Genomic DNA, 21,191 nt, shown 5'->3' on the forward strand with positions numbered 1-21,191 from the left:
GAAAAGTTGCAGATTATAGCTTTGGGATAGATTCTTTAAAAAAGGGCATACTAATGCTCAAAGAGAACCAAGCTGTTATCTGAATGTTGCTGCTTCGAAATGAAGACCTTATGACACCTTGAATTTTGAATCTTGAATTTCCCTCGGGATCACTTGAATTTCCCTCGGGATCAATAAAGTATCTATCTATCTATCTATCTATCTATCTATCTATCTATCTATCTATCTATCTATCTATCTATCTATCTATCTATCTATCTATCTATCTATCTATCTATCTATCTATCTATCTATCTATCTATCTATCTATCTATCTATCTATCTATCTATCTATCTATCTATCTATCTATCTATCTATCTATCTATCTATCTATCTATGAGATGAGATGAGATTCAACTTTATTATCATTACACATATACAAGTATAGGGTAACGAAATGAGGTTTGGCATCTCACTAGAAGTGCAAATAAGCAGAAAGTGCAAGAGTTCGTGCTAAATATGTACAGTGATTACAAAATTTACAGATGTAGTTAAAGAAAAAGTGAATTATTAGGTATATATGGCTGGATGGATTATTGGGATGTTATAAATATAAATATAAATAAATGCTATAAATATAAGTGTATTCAGAGGATTAAATATACAGATTAAGGTGCAGAGAAAAATGCTTATACTAGTTTACAGGTAATATACAGAATATGTACAAATTATACAGATCGATAACTTACTGCGGTGATATGAACATACTATAATACAATAATGTGTGTGTGAGCAGGAGGAGTGGTGGGGGGATGATGGATGTGAGGTGATATGCAGGGGAAGGGGGGGGGGGGGTCAGGGGGGGGCGGAGTTCGAGAGAGAGACAGAGTTCAGAGTTCGGGGGGTAGAGTTCAGTAGGGAGACAGCTCTGGGGAAAAAGCTGTTCCTCAGTCTGCTGGTTCTGGTCCGGAGGCTTCTGAAGCGCCTACCGGAGGACAGGAGGGTAAACAGTCTGTGGGCAGGGTGGGAGGAGTCTTTAAGGATGCCGTGAGCTCGCCGCAGACAGCGCTTCCTCTGGACATCCTCAATGGCAGGAAGTGGACACCTTGTGATGCGCTGGGCTGTTTTAACCACCCGCTGTAGCGCCTTACGGTCCGTGACAGAGCAGTTTCCGTACCAGACTGTGACACTGCTGGTTAGGATGCTCTCAATCACACAGCGGTAGAAGTTCCTCAGTACAGCTGAAGACAGGTGGTGTCTCTTCAGTGTCCTCAGGAAAAAGAGGCGTTGATGAGCCTTCTTGACCAGACTGGAGGTGTTTGTGGACCAGGATAGGTCCTCTGTGATGTGGGTCCCCAGGAACTTGAAGCTGGAGACACGTTCAACAGCCATCCCGTTGATGTGAATGGGGTTGTGCGTGTTTCCTCTCTCTCTCCTGAAGTCCACGATGAGCTCCTTCGTCTTGCTGGTGTTGAGAAGCAGGTTGTTGTCAGTGCACCAGGTGGCCAGATGCTGTACCTCCTCCCTGTAGGCTGTGTCATCGTTGTTGCTGATGAGGCCAATCACCGCTGTATCGTCCGCAAACTTGATGATGGTGTTGGATCCATCATCTATCTATCTATCTATCTATCTATCTATCTATCTATCTATCTATCTATCTATCTATCTATCTATCTATCTATCTATCTATCTATCTATCTATCTATCTATCTATCTATCTATCTTGTCTCAGTGACATTTCAAAGATCATAGCTTTGTTGGAAAGAACTGTCAAGAAGGAATATGTCAGGTTAAAAGAAGCCATGTGTTGTGTTGCCTTGTGAGAAGGAAAAAATGTGGCAAACAAAAGATTCTTGAAAGGAACAATCAGTAAGATATTGACTTCATGAAATGATGAAGTGACTTTACTCTCTGATCAGACGTTAAGGAAACATGCTATGTTGAAGTGCTGGCTTCTCTGACAACAATGCAGAAGCCAGAATGTCCTCCTTCTAACTTCAGATTCTGGTCCTGAATGGTCTGGATTTGTTTGGACCAGAGACGGCGGTTTCAAATCACCCCCAAATGGCCATTTTGGACACCCCTCAGTTTGCCAAATATGAGAGCAGTTATCAGGTCAAACCAACAGGTCATGCAGCGATTGAGGTGTCCAAGAGCAGTGGTTCAGATACAAGTGATTGTACCTGATCTAAAAAGCCTCTGCATGTTTCTAATAAGCTCCACGAGCAGAAACGGGCTCAAACTAGGATCAATATTATATATTATTATTATATATATTTTCAAGCTGTGAACTGGTTATCTACCTCCACTCCTGACCTTGAAGCTGTGAACCAATGAACTATTGGTCTGATGCACTACTCCATTTTATCTGTTTATAATGTTTACACCGGTCTGATGCACTACATTTATTTATTCTGTTTATAGTGTTTACACCGGTCTGATGCAATACAATTATTTATTCTGTTATAATGTTATACTGGTCTGATGCACTATACTTATATTCTGTTATTTTGTTACTCTGGTCTGATGCAATACTCCCTTTATTTATTCTGTTTATTATGTTCACACTGGTCTGAATCCACCTTATTCTGCTAAGTATGCTTATTTATGGTCTTTAGGCATTTTTCCACTTTATTCTGTCTGATATCAGCTCTTATATCGTATCCATCATAGCACTATGGTCACTTTATTTTTCAACATTCATCTTGTTTATATAGAGCTAGTATATATTTAGACTGTTGTTTCCTGCCATGCACCACTATCACTTTATGGTTCACTAGCTGCAGATAGCTTTATAGTTATATATTATATTTCTACTCTATTATATTTCTGCTAACATCTTGACACTTTACCCTCTGCTGTTCTTCGTGTCTAACTCTGTGATTGTATTCTAACCTGTACTAACACCCTTGACACTTATTCTTCTTTGACACTTTATTCTTGTTGATTGGTTAATTGTTAGTATAGTTACACTGTCGTTTTCTGCTGCTCTGTGTGCCCTTGAATTGCCCCCCCGGGGACAGATAACGTTTTTTGAATTGAATTGAATTGAATATTAGAGATGCTTTTGAAAAATTGAGAGAGGTTAGAATGCAGACAGCGCTCTGCAATATTTAGAATTTGGACTGCAGAACACATTTTAAACAGTAGGTGTCACATATTACTCCTTTAAGTCACTCTCTGAGAGCCTTGGTCAGGCTATTGATACTTTAACTTTGAAAAGTTAATCAGTGCCTATAATTATGACGAGATATGACAGATTGTTTTTATATCCAAAGTCAGTTATCCTATCATACTAATGCTAGATAAAGCCTTTATCTCCGAAGAAAAATCCCTCATCATTGGGAAAAATCTGAGAGCATTGTTAGAATCATGGTTTCTGATCATTACATATCATACCAGCCTCTTCATGTGTTTGAAGATCACAGGGTTACACTGAAACCTCACATCAGCGATGAATTACTTCACCAACCAGCATATGAAGATGCCTGACAGTGATTCTGATGTGTTTATCCACAGCACTGGGGCATTAAATGCTCTGGAACCAGCCTGGCCACATAATGAATCTCAACTGTGGGCAGCTCGGGCTGAATCAGTGGACTGGTGATGAGAGCTGACTTTGACCTAGGGTTTGTCCTTCGCTTAGAAGTAGACCAAAGAAAGATATTTTTAAGCAATAATCGCTGATGGAGGACAAATCCTATTCCATGAAGACCCCATGATGGCACTTGGTGGCTCAATGATGAACGGCTTTATACACATTCCAAGAAGAGGAAGTACTGAAGTTCTGCTCTCAGATTTTCAAGTATTAACTCACGTGTTTCATCTGTTTTCTACTGAGTGTTGTTGGTGCATAAAATGTCATGAAGCAAAGATTCTTATATGTTGAAAGTCTTTGCTTTATTTAATGAATCTGAATTTCTTTATCTTTTTATTCACGTTTCTTATAATAACCCAAAGGTGCAGTGTCAGAAAGCCAGGTTTAGTGTGTGTGTGTGTGTGTGTGTGTGTGTGTGTGTGTGTGTGTGTGTGTGTTTGTGTGTTTGTCTAACAGTAGGGTTGCTATCTGGCTGAGAGGAATTCATCATCTGTGCGTATGTGTGTGTGAGAAACACACTTTTGTTTCTCTGTGAAGGGGAAACAAAAAATCAGTTCACAGAGCTTTGGGCCTTTTAGAACTCCTCCTTTTTACTCTTTTATACAAACCTCTTTTGGAAAAGTGCTCTTTGCCTTCCCTTTACTCTGACAGATGAAACTATTTAAAAAATATTTTTGACTGGCATTGAACAAATCAGTTGTGCATGGTCAAAATTGATAAGATTACATTTTCTTTTTCAAGTATGCATGATTTCTTGGAAAAAGCTATGCAATGAACCAATTAACTGGAAGGGCAGGGCAAGATCCTGGTCCTCCTCTCTGCATGTTTGATAATGTTTCTGCAACTTAATACATAAAAGGTGTATCTAAAAAGCAAGGAGAGGAAGGAGCATGCAGCCCTGTGGTCTGCCGGGGGTTCAGGTCGACTCGAGGGTCGAAGAGAAGTGGTTCTCCAGTCCAGTCCAGTCATACCAACTTTGGTGGTCAGGGTGGTATGTGGAAGAGATGAAAGCGAATGGGATGATTTAATTGGCAACCAGGATCTCTTCTCTGCAGGCTGGCCCCACTGTTGAGGAGCTAAGCCAGCATCATGTTTTATGTACATTTGATATCTTCATTGAAACTATGCAGTACACAGATGTATTTTGGCTCACGGACAGGTTGACATGACTCAATTTCTTGAAGAGAGACAATACTTACTTGAATTTCCCTCGGGATCAATAAAGTATCTATCTATCTATCTATCTATCTATCTATCTATCTATCTATCTATCTATCTATCTATCTATCTATCTATCTATCTATCTATCTAATGAGCTGAATAAATTCCTCTGGATGTATAGAAGAAATGTTTGTAAATTTCTCTGTTGTGAGATGAATAAAGGAATATCTTATCTTACATACATTCACCACATGCAGTATGTCAGGGTCAGCATGTTACACATGACTTGTTCTATTGTGGAGAATGGACAATGCATGGACATAACCTATGTCAGTATGCAGGAGTGTTGAATAGCATTGAGTGAATCTCTGCAAAATAATCCAGGTATTTTTTCCTGATAAGATCATACGAAATTATTTCCTTTAACAAGAACAACCGTAGCTGGAAAATTGTGTGTTAAAGCCTGAAGCCAGTCTTACATATCTTGCCAAAAAGCTTCATCGTATTACAATTGATGTATTAACATTGAGAGGACACGGGAAGTACTGGAAGGTAGTCTCGATATCATCACAAAAACACACAAAAAGTTGTTTATATCGAAACCGAAATGCTGTTGCAACAAGTCTCTGGATAGACACACACCATTCAAATTCCTAAAGTGAATTCCCTTTGCTTGGGAGCCGGCGGAAGACTATGGGGAATTTCGAGAAGGCTGAAACTCTGGAAAGCAACAGGAGCAGCCTCAGTGCGCATCGTGATTTGAATACACGGACCAATCAGCGAGCACGCACGACGCAAGCCGCAGACTTTACGTCACTCTTGTCCAATCAGAACGCGGCACCAGTTGTTCGCCTTGCTTTTTGAATTGAGCTCTCAACAGCAGGCTGAACACCTTCGCTATATCACGATTAGCTGTCAACAAACTTCTGTAGACGCTTTTAGAAAGTTTGGATTATTTTTTTAAACTCTGAATAGGCAGCATGCATTGATATCAGATTGGAGATATAACGGAGAGATGTCGGAGCTATTCTAAAGAGGGTTTTTGGACCGAAAGGGAACTCTTCATTATATTGTGACTTTCTGACTCGGAAGCTAATTTGGCTAAGTTAGCTTGAGACCTAATTTAACTGCGCAGTGACTGGTTTAGCTCCTTATTCTCTCATTAAAGGTACCTGCCATCGAAAAATTCGGTAAGTTTTCATTTAGTTTATGTGAATATTTTTTAATGCTTTTGATAAACGTACGATACTCGTTAGCTGTCTGGTGCCGCTAAGCTCGGTGACGAGTAGAATCAGGGTCGACAGGTGTTATGCCGAGAAATGCACCCACCTCGCAGGACAATGCATTTCTACACTGTCTAACTTTGCATCCACACTTCAAATACAATACTGCCGTAACTCTACAGGCACTTTTCAAAACACTGTTCTCAGCTCACATTCGCACAGTTCCCACAACAAAAATGACACTTCATGTTTACTAAGTCAAACCTCGCATACTTTGTCTGTCTATTTTAATTCTAGCACTTCAGCGAGGTGAATGTACTTCTTGGCAGGGATACGTTTTATAGCATAACACCTGCGATTACACAAAGTTTCCTGTTGGCCTGATAATTCAAAGTGTTTTACTCTTTAATGACTGACTTTGATAAAGTGCATAAGAGGCGGCTGTATGGCTTCTTATATGAAAACAACCGAGCATAATCCAAATTTGTACACTTCCAAAATTTCATCTATCAGACTCTTTTATTGAAAGCGAAAGATGAAAGATTAAGTACAACCCAAACAAAAATCTGGAGATTTTGTGTGAAGTTTGTGCTTTCTTAGCTTTTACAAAAGTTATGAAAGTTATGAGGAATCCTCTCCAGTTGAGTTGTCAAACTTCGGCAGGATTTGAGTTTGGCAGTTGTCAGTCACACTTCTCTTGCAGCTTCACTGTCTTTGTCTTCTTGTTATGTTCTCCCTCTGTGTCTCACGCCATTCGTTTCCTGTAACTTCTGATAGTTTGGACAGTCTGGTGTCGCCTTCGGTTCCTGCCATGGCTGACAGCAGCATACTGACTTTAGGAACAGCTCGGAGTCTCTTGGACTCTTCAGTCTATGATTCGAGGATCGCAGAAACCACTAAGGACCATATATTTCTGGGCATGGCATGTGAAGATGGGGAAGGTCAGTCTGCATAGTCACTTCTATTTCTTCTGCCTAAACCCTTTCCCCTCCTTTTTAAATATATCAAAACACAACAGAAAAATACAGTATGAGTATACGGTATGATTTTGATATTAACAAAGTTGGTGCACGTGCTGACAAAACCCACCATCGAGTGCATCCAACGCCATCACACACTGCCCACCACCAAATGTTTGAAACTTCACCTCCATTCCATCACTTGTTAGCTGCAGGCATACATTGCAAAGCTGACAAGGCTGGTGGTGCCGCTTTTTAACATTTGTAAACTAAAAATGCTGCATTTAAAGCACACTGGTTTATAGTTTAGTTTTTAGTTTTTTTTAATTATGCGTTGGTATGATCTTTGTGGGACGTTTGATTACTCAAAAAACCCAAATGTGCCACAATTACTATGAGCTCTCTTGTGCATGCAGCAATATTAATAAAAAAAACAAAATAAAATGGAAATATCACAATATCAGACCAAACCCTCACAACGACACCACCAAGTATCACTTTGAATTTCAACATGATGAAAATCAAAATGAATCACTCGTCAGCTTTTTTTTTCTTTTTTCTTTAAAACACTGTAAGTGGATGCTACACTGTCGTAGCGTTTGACGTCTGTTGGCATGTTTACTTCAGACATTCCAAGACCAGAAACCAGCTTTTAGCCGGGCGTAAAGCAGAATGACTACCCACTCTCAGTCATACTACAGTCTATTGTTGACGTAGTGTGCAGTACTTTCTTCCCCCATTAGTTTATTGCATGGTTTTCCTCCGCACTGATTCAGGTGTGCTGCCAGTCAAACTTAAACCACCAGCCATAGATGACTCTTGATTCGTCTCCCTTGTGAATATGTGTGTGGTTAACTGTCTAACTGTCCCTCTTCATCTCTCAGACATGCATCCAAAAGTGGAGACGAGGGTTGTTCTGGTAGGAGAGGCTGGCAGAAATGGAGCTCTGCTCAAAGCAATGCAGGTACGTATGCTCCAACTTGCTACTCTTAAAGTGGCCAACCTCGGTTATCTTAAGTGGAAATCATCACAGTGTTTCACAGCTTATTTTTGTCCCAATCCTGTGATGATGAGTGGAATCCATTCCTATCCAGCGGGAATTCTTTGGGAATCCTGCAAAAAGGTCTACAGCTCTCTGTTGAACATGTAGAACTTGTCCTATCGGCATTAGAATCGTGGTTTTAAAGCGCGATAGCTTTAAACAGCAGCTTCCATTTGTTTAATTAGTCGCCATAAGTAGCCCACTTAAGGTGTTGACAGTCGTTGCATAATAAACCAAACATCCTGTAGGAGCTGATACCTCAAGACAAAGTCTTTGTTCATCCGCCTGCGGAAACGTACATTATCATCATCACACACTCAGTTGGGATATGATGCTTGTGTATGTTTCAGTGCTTGTTTGTTTCTCCTCCAGTAAGATGCGTAGTTTTGTGTCTTTGAGAATAAGCATGTGAAGGTGGTTTGGAGGCGTGGCGGCAGACTAAGTGCTGCTAGAATGACTTCCTCCCTGGGTCTCCTGAGCCCTGTCACTTCTGAAGGCTTCCCGCTTAAATCATCTATTTCTCCCTGCCAATCTGCAGTGCAGCCACATCCAAAGACATATGCCGACAGCTCCATCAGAGCGCTCCCGATTGCCTGCCTGACCGCCTGCCGCCACCGCTCTTGCAACTCACAGAACAAGAGCCCCCGCCCTCCCGCTATTTTTTTTTTGCGTCCTTTTCCCTTTCTGTCCTCTTCTTTCCCTCCTCTCCTCCGCCCTCGCTTGGGCTTTGAACTTTTATATTAATTTTTAACAGAGTTTTCTCCTCCTCCCCTGCATACCCCCTCTAAAGCTTGATATCTGTTTGAAGTCTCTGCCTTTAGACTTTGCAAGGACAAGGACTCCGCCCCATCTCTTCCTGCATCCCCTAAACTGAGACAACCTCTCATTTGTCCTCAAATGGGAGTTAATTTGAATTATTATTTTTTTTTGTCTAGCTTGCTTTGTTTTTTTTCCCTCATTCTCCTGTCCTCCCTGCCTTTTTACCCCCCTCTGCTCTCCTCCTCTGAAATGCCAGTGTTTGACATCGACTTCCTGCTGGTTGGTTTTTTTCTTTACAGGCCATCAAAGTAATGGAGGTACCCGTGGTAAAGATAAGGGAAGGCGAGGCGGGTGCCGAGGAGAAAATGATGATAAAATCTATAGTCAATATGGTACAGTACAGAGTGTGCGTCTTTGTGTGAATGTCTGACACTTTGATTGGAAGTCGGGGACGTGCTGCATGAGTCTTAATTCAAACTGGCAAGTCACTCAATCATTGTGCATGGTCAAGTCACTGATGGTGGAAATGTTGATAACGGGGACCGGTATCTCGATTGCTCTCTAACAGAGATTTACACTCAAATATCAACGCAAGTTTTTCAACTGAAGAGAAGCCATTTAAAGGTCATCCACTTCCCTTTTAAAAAGGGCACATTTATTTTAGCTGTTTGTCCTGTGAATAATGAAAGCACTTCACTGTGAATGCTCTCCACTAACGGAAAGTATTTCTGAAATGTAACACAACAGCTTTGATTTTTGAGTGTCATCTCCTGTTCTATCAAAATGTAATAGCTGCAAACTTACATTCACTTGCTTTCTTTTTAAAGGTCAGATGAGGAGATTGATGAACTTTACTTTCAATGAAACTTTAACTAAAGTCAGGTTGGTTAAATTAGCGAACCAACGGCATCTTAAGGGTTAAGTTAGCTTAAACGCACAGGAAGTAGATTCTGCCACCAGTGGGAGGGGCTTAATCAAAACAGGAACAAAAGATGACACGGAGGCTTGTGGGGAATCATGGGAGTGAGTCTCTGCGACTCCAATGCCCCCCACCAAGATCGAATGAACATGTTTCGAAAAAAAACATGTTTACTGACAAGCTAATGTGTCATTGACACAACAGCAGCATGCAGTCATCTACAGCAAGGAGGCTGTCAGTAGCAGCTCACGCTTCCTTATGTAGTGGTCTTTGATGTTACATACAATGTTTCCATGGCAACGATTAACATGTTGTCTGTAATGACTGCTCTGTCATGGTGTCCGACAAGACATGTCAAGCCCTGTTACAATTATAATATTACAGAGTTCTTGGGCTTTGATAACTGTTGGAAATATTTGAATAATGACAGAAACTCAACAACAACAAACATACAACATAGATTTAGTCAATTTTTAGTTAATTATTTAGAGTAAAATTTATACATTTTATTTCTAATCAACAATAATACAGTGGACCTGTGCTTAAGTTTAGTCAAAACTTTCGAAACGGCAACAACTTGCAACCTTTTAAAGAAATTGCAACATTCAAGGACATTGTTGGAACTGTTTAACTTTAAAAACTTAAATTAAATTAAATTAAATCATCTCTTTTGAAGAAAGAAAGCAAATGGTTGTATTCAAGAATGTGAAACCTTTCCTACAGCAGTGTCTCGCTCAGTCGTTGTTCTAAACGATGTCATGTGGAGTCTAATTCTAACTGTGTGACCTTTAACCTACTTTGCTTCTGTCCTGTGTCGACTGCTGGGAATTTTTTTTCCAGGTGATTTGTTTTTCAGGCAGCTCGTCCTGAGAGTCTTTCTCAATGCATTCCTTTAGTTTTTTGAACAACAGGGACATATTTACAGGTCTTTATGGCAGTAAAACTACTTAATAAAAAAAAAGAGAGAAAAAATCCAACATGGCTGCCACGTGCATCAGTTATAACATTTAAGCTCTTACTATTTCATATAAAAACAGCTTGTTCCTCTTTGTAAATAAATCAACAACGCAGAGGGCATCATGCAAGTTCCATCTGTGGACTAGTTGTCATGTCACGAAACTATCACGTAGTGTGTGATCTGGTCTTAGCTAAAGAAACAAAGGAGGCGACTGACTTGTTGACAAATGGCAACTGGAGCGCAGGCAACTCGACAGCTCAGAGTTCCAGTTACTGATCATACCAGAGCAAACATTCACATGACGTGTAAATCATCCTCATCAACCTTCATTTAAGCCTGGAAAATCATCGAGGTTTCCTCATTTCCTTTCACGTCAAGGTAGAAAACAAACAATCCCTCACTGAGGTGGACTCGTTCGAGATACTTGATTTGGTTAGTTTGAGAGAAATGAGAGAGACCATCGTCAGAGCGTTTTGTAAAACATTTGGATCAAAGATGCTTCAGGTTTTCCTCTTTAACGTTTAGGTTGTTTATTTGGCCATCAGGACATTAACTTTTTTTGTTCTGTCTTCACACAAGATTAATGAATAAAGTGAGTGTGCTAACAACTGAATAACCACCAGCCTCATTAACAAGGCTAACATCTGTTTGTGTAGCTCATATATCACATTTGGCTTGTCTGATCCATCACTTCATATTTCTCGCATATCTCTTCAGGACATCAACACGCCGTGCCTGCTCACAGACAACGTCCAGGAGTTTGGAGACGGAGAGAACACGGACTTCGAGACAGTCTTCGTCCTATCAGACTTCGACTGTCCCGAGTACAGCTACCTCTACAAAAGGGACAACCGCATCGTGGGGCCTCCTGTTGTCCTGCACTGTGCTGCAAAGGACGAAGTGAGTCCTTCAGTTACAGACTTTTTACCTTCATGCCCAAAACAATGTCTTGAAAAGAAACTGAATTCATGTGAATATCTCGATTACATCCCTGCTCGGGCTAAAAGCACAACTCTTTCTTATCAGATGAAACATTTACAGCTTCACTCTGAAATTCAAGCGCACAGAAATGCATGATCTGTTGGGGGTGGGGGAGACAAAGGCCGGCCTGAGATGAACCCTGATTTCAGGAAGCAGGATTCAGAAAAATTCATTACTGCTCTGAAGAGGAGCCGCCTCCACCTGCTGAGTTGTCTGCCTGACGGAGTCGGCTCATGTGGTGCTGATGTGGAACATGAGCGTTTGGACCTGCCTGCGGCTGCTTTCAACAAGAAGGAGCACGCCACACATTTGTCAGCTAAAGACAGTCATGTAGTCTGTAGAGGATCATACAGATTCACCTGGTACGAGGCCATCTCGCACTAACCTCTGTTAGTCATTTATCTGAGAGGCATTGTAACTGTTATCACCCTGCTTATAAACATCCAAGTTTCCTGGTACAGTCTTTAAAGGAAGAATTTTTGACTTTATAATCCACTAGGTGTTGCCCTTGAGCACCCGCATAAAACCAAAACAAACAGCTGTTTACAGTCACCTCTTATGTTAGAACACACCAAATAATTAAACACCATTAAGCGCAAGCAGCAGACAAAATTGTCACCTCTAGCCTGTATAGAGAACAAACATAATGACGTATGTTTGTAGGCTAGCCCAGAAGTAGCTTCGCCATGGGGTCTGTTGAGAATTCTTTTGACGTCACGACCGTTATGCTTCATCAAGATCAGAAGCTAGTCAAACTGTAGCTTAATAAATTGTTTATTAAGCCAATATTTCCACGAGCTCTGAAAAACATGACTAGAGGCTGTAAAGAGGATTAGTGAGAGAGTTCCCGGCGTGATGACGTTTAATGTCTCCAACAACCACTGTAGTCTCATTTAGCTACTCGTTAGCAACCGCTGTTTTAAGTACCGTATGCGTAAAACTTCAAAATTCAGAAGTGGGCCTCGTCGCTCACATAGTTTATCTTGTCTAACACAATGTCAACATTGCTTAAACTAACCACAAACCCGTTCAAAATCCACGGCCCTGATGGCCGTACACCCGGCTCAACTTGATCGACCTTCTCTTTGTAGACAGTCAGACAGAGAGAGAATACACTGGGTTTCTGACATATTCATGTATAAAATGTTGCCACTCCGCCTGTGAAATATTTCAGTGTTTGCAGTGGTCCTCCTGTGATTTTTTAAAAATCTGATTGAAAGACAGAAGTGAAAAGTGTACTCGCCTGATATTTAAAAGTGTGTGATGATGTGTGAACTCTACCTCTCTCACAGCCGTTACAGTTCTCCTGTCGTCCTCTTTACTCCACGACGATGCTCAACTTGTCGCTATGTTTCACTGGCTTCAGGAACAAAGAGGAAATGGTGAGTTTATCAAAGTCACATCGTGCAACATGAACTTCTGGATAGGAAGATGTTTATCAGATAACTTCATCAGAGATGCTATTCTTCTGGATTTTCTCACCTGAGATGTTTACCCATGAAACTTAAATCAAGAAGTGTTACCTACGCTTAGACTTTATGTTTTAGGTTGTTTAATAAATCACCGCCTTGGTAACCTGTATATTGACCTTTTTCTACCTTTTTTAAAAATAAAAAAAAAATTCGTATAAGATCACCATCTCAGATCCGTACACTAGCAGACGATCTGCACTCAGCATCTACTGCTGGAGGTTATGTTCCTCTGCAGCTGATAAGACAGAAAGCGAGAAATGATGTGATGTATATATTCCTCTTTAATGCAAAAACTGACGTGATCCTTTGGGCTTCAGTAATCCATCGAGTATGGTGGCGGTGATTCAAGTTATCAGAGTGCTGTGAAGGGTTTCTAACAGAATGAACACTCCTTTGTTTGAAATGTACCATGAAGTCCAGTGTATAAGTTTTATTTTTTTCATCTAGAAATTCTTAATGTGTGATTGATATACCAGTATAACATGCTGACACACGCCAAACACTGAGCGACGTGGTTATAAACGCATCAGCATTCATTGTGGATTGAAAGCTGACACAATGTTATGAGGCATTTACAGAAAAATGTGGGAAATTGTTCTTCAACTAAACCTTGTCGAGTGAATGAAACAGTCATAGATTAAAGAGTGAACAGCGGCGTCGAGCAGAGAGCTCGGCATCTCAGCGGCTGTGCTTCACAACTTACAAGAACCTGATAGAAATTGTCAAATAGGAAGACAGTTGAGACTTTTTTTCTTCAGACACTCAAAGTGCTTTTACACCTACCCTAACCCTGATGTGTAGCGAGAACATCAGAATACCTCATCCCTTTCGTACGCATTCACACGCCGCTGACGAATCAGCAGAAGCTTCTTGGGGTTTAGTTTCTTGCTCAAAGACCCATTGGACGTGTACCATCCGGTTGAGAGACGACAGACTTGTTAAACTGTTAAATGTATTGAACAATACCCCCTAATACCTCGGTAATATTAACCTGCTCATTTGTGCTAAGCTTGTGCTTCATTGTCCGCAGAAAAACTTGGTGAACCTGGTGCATCACATGGGTGGAACCATCCGGAAAGACTTCAGCACCAAGGTTACTCATCTCATCGCCTACTCCACTCACGGAGAAAAATACAGGGTAAGAGTATTTTAATAACCTTTGAACCCAGCTTTGTGTGCATCTGATACGAATAATATATATATATATATATATATATATATATATACACACACACACACACACACAAACTTTATTAAGTCTTGAAGGAAGTTCTGGTTTTACACTTTGTTATTGGAGAGACATGCTTCTCACACACGCTGACCTGAGTCACATGCATGCACAAACAGGACCTGTGGACATGCGTAAGTAAAGATATGTCAAAATTGGGCTGCTACACAGGGAGCAGTTGGGGGTTTGATGCCTTGCACATGGGCACCTTGGCAGTCCTCAGGAAGTGCTCTGGTACCTGCGACCCTCCGGTTCCCAACCCAAGTCCCGACAGACTGAGCTACTGTTGCCCCCCTCCCCCCCTCTCTTCGTCTGATTGCTGAGCATCTCTGATGGAGTCCATAGTTCCTACCAGCGCAGCTTGAATCCCATTGGATATGTGCGATGTCAGACAATGAGGAAGACTGTTTATTGAACTCAGATGAAAAAATGATCCAACTGGAGTTTTCTTAAAGTAGAAGAAGGATGGATGGATGATGAGTCTGACTCTCATCTTTCTCTCTGCCTGAATGAACAAATGCTCCATAATGTTCTTCTTTCAATCATTTCAGGCTGTGATGTTATATTTAATCTTCTTTATCTATTCTGTCACTCAGTTAGTGCTCTCACTTCCCCCTCCTTCTCTTCCTCAAAGGCTTTTAGAGGGTGTACTTTGTTCAAGCAGAACAACACAACATGCAGCTCGCGCTCGCTGGCTTCCTGACAGGCAGTTTTCCAGTTGAAAAAAAGAGTGTTTCAAACGTCGAGCCTCTGATTCTTGTTTGTGCAACGCGCCTGAAGTAAAAACAGTTTGTACCTGTCACATTCACGTCGTGATTCTGAGCGACAGGATGATCAGGAGTTCTCACACACTGCGGGGAGTTTGTCGTACTTAGAGCATCGACAGATGAACTTTTGAAGCTTTTATTGATGTCTGTTCACCACATCTCATGGTCACACATTCACTCATTTGTTTTCTTCTTCTCCCCCCTCGCTTTCACTTGTGCCTTCATCACTTAGCTGGCGGTGTGCATGGGGACCCCCATCCTCACTCCGTCGTGGATTCTCAAGGCCTGGGAGAAGAGAGATGAAGTGTGAGTTGAAAATCGTTAAAGGATGCATTTGTTTCATTGTATTCATATTGACCTCTTTTTGAGTTTGATTTATACTCATAAAGGCATGTCAAAGACACAATTCATGAATGGTTTTCAAAACATTTGTCTCAGAGATAACAAAGTTCATGTTTGGAGATGAAGAGGAAGCGGTGCAGGTGGAGTCACATGAGCTCAGACTGCAGGGCCAACTAGAGAAGTCTAGAACTCCAGACATTTAATTAGCTGGGAGATTTACTATTTTCTCCAGAAAACATTTGGACTGAAACCACTTAAATCAAAGAAGCCTGGGATGTAGCGGCAGGCTCTGAGCTCATTTAGACAGTTTAATGGCTCCTAGGCCAACATCACTTAAAGACCTGAATGAAGTCCGAGTGAGCTCGTCTAACGTAGATTTGCATGTTGCGTTTCTACTATTCAAATGTATGTTTGTACGCCGGATGTGTTGAGAAACGTTTAACAATATGTTGACTTTAGTTCATGTTTTGGTACAGTAGCAGGAGAAGTGGTGATCCCATTCATAAACGGACACAGTGAGTCAGTGGTTCTCCACCAGTAGCTTCAGGACCCAAAAGTGGCTCACAGAACTGTTTTCAGTGCTGAAAAAAAGTGTGTACATGTATTTATCATCCAGGTTTGAAACTGCTAACATTTCCTTTGTCTTGTGATTTGTTAAAAACCGAAAATCAGGAATTGAGGATGTGACTTTTCATGAAGGAATCTGTGAAGAGGGCCGAGCCGAAACTTGTTTATTTCCACTTTCATTTGAAAGTTAACCACACAGCAGGATTTTCTATTTAATGACCAAGTGGAGTGCATGAATAATGATCTACAACTATCCTCTGCTGAGAGGAACAGAAGTGAGTGTAGGTAAACTCATTCTGCTGGATTTGAAACAAAACGTGTAGAAACATTTGGAAATCAGGGAGAGTGAGCGAGTCGTGGATGATGTGCCGAAAAGGAACCACTGATTGGATTTCAACCTGAGCCGCACGCTTGAAGGGCTAAAGTTTCGCTGCATGGGGCACTAAGCACTGTGCCACGAGCGCCCCGCGACCAGGCTTTTTGATTATTTCTTTGGCATATGCATTCAATAACTTTTGGAGCTATAGTGTTGGGAGTGCTTGTGCGTCATATTATTAAAAACTCAGCATCTGAATAAGTGATGTGTGTGTGTGTGTGTGTGTGTGTGTGTGTTAGCTGACCTTTTTCTGAAGTTATTTTTCACAGTCACTCTAACCTTAAAAACATCTGATAAAATTTAGAAGAAAACAAAAAAACACTCCCTGAAAATGTCTCAGAACTATTTTCAGCTCTGGATGAAGAGCCTATCCGGTCTAACGTCATAATTACTTATTTGCTATATGTCTTAACGATTTGAAACAAAACATGTAGAAACATTTCATACTATTTGTGTGTGGAATTATTCAGCGATGAATTACTGAGACAGCCTGTGTTTTTGGGTTTATTCAGGCGAGGTCTGATAAACTCTTCATGAGGGCATAGTGTGTCCCACCGAGTGACCGGATGCCTGGACGGTGGAGTTTGTGGCAAAGAGGGTCAAGAATGTTGACTTTTTTTTTTTTTTTTTTTGCTGCACTTATTTTCAGGGTATCTTTTAATATTAGGTTTTGGTTTGTTTTTTTCCTCTAAATTAATTAATTATATTATTGTGTGATTATTATTTGATTAAATTATTAGTGTTTTTGCAACAAACAACTTTAATCTGCTCAATTTATCCAGGCACAGGCTTAAACAGTAGGAGTTCGCCTCGCGTTTTGAAAAGTTCCATTCGTTATTTATCGGAGATCATCACAGCATGAGCAGCAAGCAGCCGCACAAGGCCACACAACAGACGATTATAATAAACAGGGCATCAGGCCGGCGTCATTACTTTTGTGACACTACAGTTATCCTGTTGCCATGGACGAGACTTAGCGTGTGTTTTTTCATTGTGCTGGATTTCATTAAAAAAAAGTCCATAGACTCAACATCGAGGAGGAGACGAGCGCTGGCGGCAAAACGAAGATTCCAGAAATATTTATACACAGCACAATAAAAAATGTAAACGGCTGACTTGCAGCTGCACACTCTCAAACATGGCGCTAACGCTGTCTTTTGCCACGGCCAATCAGACGTCAGGACACTACCAGAGCCTAGTCAATCACACTTTGCCTTCGCTTTTAGAGCCTGGCCAATCAGACGTTCACTCCTGCAGGTGCTGCTAGCTCCACCCCAAAAGTCCTAAGAGCGTCGGAATTTAGTACATAACCACCAGTAGGGTCTTTTATCTGGGAAGATAATTTACCCAGAACTACACATTTACTGGTGTAAAGTCAGTTGAAACACACGTAGTTCCTCCAAAAGACCATAGTTGTGGAGGATTGTTCCTCCGGTCGAAACAGGGCTTAAGTGGGTCTACCTCTAAGAGACCCCTTAATATACTGGGAGGGGAGTCCATGAAAAGACACTGACAGGACTTGGAGGTCAAAATGAAGATGTTTGTTTCCTCCCTCTCTCTCTGTGCAGGCTCTTCCATGCAGGAGAAGAGGAGTTTCGGACAGAGTTCAAAGTGCCTCCCTTCCAGGACTGTGTGCTTAGTTTTCTCGGTTTCTCTGATGAAGAGAAGGTCAACATGGAGGAGCGGACTCTCAAACATGGTCAGTGCTTGTGCACATAAGGAGTTTACAGTCAATTGTAATCTGAGTATGTGGATTCATTTACAGATGCATACTTAGAATACTTAGAAAAACTGAAACCAGCCGTCCAATCACTCATCCTTTCCTCCATACAGAAAGAATGTAGTGCACTCATTCAGCAGAGTTCAAAAACATTTAGACACTTCTCACTCACTCACCGATACAGCCAGTGACCTCAGTATTGTCGCACAACTGAGATTGGCACAATTTAAATTTAATTTCTGAGCGCTCATTGATGTCAGACATCATTTAGTGTATGAGTTATATTTGAATCAGGGACAGTGTACAAAAAGAAACATTAGTCTCTCTTTGTACCAGAATTAGCTCACTGGCTAATTTAAATCTGTTGTCTTAGAGCAGGTGATGCAGACAGTAAAATACTGATCAACACATAAGAGAGAAGAAAGACGTTGAACAACATGCAGATAATTAAACATGTCAAAGTTTCCCTGAGCTGTAAGAGAGTCGTCCAGATGACACATTCATGCTGACGAGACTTAAAATCAATGTTTTAATTTGGCAGTGCAAACGTTTGTGCAACGTTTAAAACAAGTTGGAAGATTGTTACATTCTTTAATGGCTTCAAAAGTAGGTCTGTGTGTGGGGAAACTCTGACTTTAAAATGTCGCGTTGACCACGTAGTGTACTATTTATAGTGGAACGAGTGACTTCAGAGCGGATGATCAACACCGGCTATTAAGAGGTGTAGACAAAATATTTCAAAGAGTAAACAAGGTACAGCAGGATACAATGAGACACATTTAGCTGGGATGGAGCTCCAGGAGTTTAAACTTGAGTACAAGTGTAACCTGGAGTGTGTCACTCTTTTACAAAATGAAGACTTTCCAGTCGTCAATTGAAGCTGCTCTGCGGCAGCCCTGTAGTTTCTGTGTGTGTCTGCAGAAAGGCTGAGGAGGACATCTGTCTCCAGCGTTGTAGTCCTCTGCTTGTTTTGTTCCTCACCATGTTCCTTTTGTGTTTTGTTTTAAGGCGGCAGCTATCTGGAGGTCGGCGATGAAAGGTGTACGCACATGGTGGTGGAGGAGAACTCGGTGAAGGAGCTGCCTTTCTCGCCGACAAAAAAACTCTACGTGGTCAAACAGGAGGTATGCATCTAAAGACGAGCAGGTTTGACACCTCTCGTACTGGTTACAGACGAGGCCGTGTACTCTGAGGTTGTGCTGCAGGAAGATACAACACAGGAGGGCAGGCGAGGAAATCATGAATCCTTTAAGTTGTTTCCTCTTAAACAGAATGCCCAATGATCAAGCGGTCAGGATTCCTTTTAGGTTAAACCTCAGTCGATACGCTCGCTGCTCTCCTTCTCTCTGTCTGCGCTGTCAGAGAAGGAGAGTCAATAATAGATTTCCCGTCTCAGTGGATGAATAATTTGCACCGAGGTAGAGCGGTGGTTTGGTTGTATTTGTAACCCCACAATCAATAGCTCCTTTTCTGTACTCTGCCACTTTCATTGGTCTTCAAAAGGAGAGTGTGGATCATTTCTGTATCATGGTGTTGTTTTTTTTATCAGCTCAGTGAAATGCTCTCTCTCTTCTGTGCCAGTGGTTCTGGGGAAGCATTCAGATGGACGCCCGGGCTGGGGAGTCCATGTATCTCTATGAGAAGGTGAGTGTATTATGGGTAATGTTGTCCATGTGGATTAAGACTACAGATCACCGATGCAATGTAAATAATACAAAAACTGATTTTTTTTTTTTTTCTTTCTCTCTATTTTCATAATTATTTGCAAACTGTATCAGTGTAAAAGGGCCTTAATATTCTTATTTCTCTTATTCCAAGCTTATGTTTATGCTGCCATTATTTAAGTCATCTTTATCCTCAGAGCACCTGAGGCCCAGGCCCCTCTCTTGGAGCCACCAGTATCTACTCTGAATTCTCAAAATCTGACTTTTTTTTACTTTGATCAATAAAGTCATCCCTTCCCTTTCGCCCTTATGAAACAATGAACTTGATCACCACATGAAGAGATCAGCATACAACCATTTCCGTCAGATTTATCAGCATAGTCATAAATGATGAGTAAGCCGGAGACATCGCTCTCTCCGAGGATCCCCACAGGATCATTGCAGCTGCTGTTCTTGGACACTTCTTCCTCAGATCACACATTTCCCCTGCAGCTTCACAGCAGGGATAACTGCACTGTCCTATATGCTTGTGTATCTACATGATTACTGGTAGTAAAGGCTCGGGTTAAAGGTCAGAGTGTATTTGAGCTCTCCTGATTGACAAGTCCGCCCAGCCGTTTTTATCAGTGATGAAATCATTTCCAAGTCGTATTCAGGATGATGAAGAATCAAAGGGAAGAAGCGCTTAATAATGCAGACATGAACATTTTAATGTGGCATCGTCTCTCATTTTGAAAGGTTTGAAGGATGAATGTTTCCTCTCTTTCCCAACCTCACCTTAACTACACTTTGATTGTTTTTGAATATTTTTCTTCTTGGTATCCTGCACAAGGACTCGCAGCACTGTGGCTCCCAACTTATGTACCACGACATTGTTTGAGCCCGACCGAGATACATTTTGGGGGATTTTTGTGCCTTTATTGTGGAGATAGGACAGTGGATAGATTTTGAAATCAGGGAGAGTGAGCGAGTCGTGGATGATGTGCTGAAAAGGAACCACAGATTGGATTTCAACCTGAGCCGCACGCTTGAAGGACTAAAGTTTCCCTGCATGGGCACTAAGCACGAGCGCCCGCGACCAGGCTTTTTGATTATTTCTTTGCATATGCATTCAATAACTTTTGGAGCTATAGTGTTAGGAGTGCTTGTGCATCATATTATTAAAAACTCAGCATCTGAATAAGTGATGTGTGTGTGTGTGTGTGTGTGTTAGCTGACCTTTTTCTGAAGTTATTTTTCACACAGTCACTCTAACCTTAAAAACATCTGATAAAATTTAGAAGAAAACAAAAATACACTCCCTGAAAATGTCTCAGAACTATTTTCAGCTCTGGATGAAAAGCCTGTCCGGTCTAACGTCATAATTACTTACCGTACTTGCTATATGTGTTAATGATCACATCTCTTTGAGCCGTAGAGTGGCCAGTCCTTTAGCATAATATTAATCATTTTATTACCAATATGATGCACAAGCA

The 21,191-nt window shown here is 41.2% G+C and overlaps 1 protein-coding gene across 7 annotated transcripts in view; it reads left to right on the forward strand.

Annotated features, from left to right (window-relative positions):
• Window positions 1-21,191, forward strand: part of ect2 (epithelial cell transforming 2) — a 305,416-nt gene that overhangs the window by 261,176 nt on the left and 23,049 nt on the right. For 2 of the 7 annotated variants that reach the window (XM_079351251.1, XM_079351253.1), the window contains exons 1-11: window positions 5,570-5,929; window positions 6,740-6,903; window positions 7,806-7,885; window positions 9,022-9,114; window positions 11,317-11,499; window positions 12,873-12,962; window positions 14,083-14,190; window positions 15,280-15,353; window positions 17,901-18,031; window positions 19,061-19,176; window positions 19,634-19,696. In XM_079351251.1, coding sequence (XP_079207377.1) covers window positions 6,774-6,903; window positions 7,806-7,885; window positions 9,022-9,114; window positions 11,317-11,499; window positions 12,873-12,962; window positions 14,083-14,190; window positions 15,280-15,353; window positions 17,901-18,031; window positions 19,061-19,176; window positions 19,634-19,696 — 1,068 coding nt within the window. In that variant the 5' untranslated portion in view covers window positions 5,570-5,929; window positions 6,740-6,773. Of the gene's footprint in view, window positions 1-5,569; window positions 5,930-6,739; window positions 6,904-7,805; window positions 7,886-9,021; window positions 9,115-11,316; window positions 11,500-12,872; window positions 12,963-14,082; window positions 14,191-15,279; window positions 15,354-17,900; window positions 18,032-19,060; window positions 19,177-19,633; window positions 19,697-21,191 lie in introns of those variants that run through there. The other 5 variants (XM_079351255.1, XM_079351256.1, XM_079351252.1 and 2 more) reach the window with 5 other exon arrangements.

This window comes from Symphodus melops (assembly GCF_947650265.1).
Source record: "Symphodus melops genome assembly, chromosome: 8".
Lineage (NCBI taxonomy): Eukaryota > Metazoa > Chordata > Actinopteri > Labriformes > Labridae > Symphodus > Symphodus melops.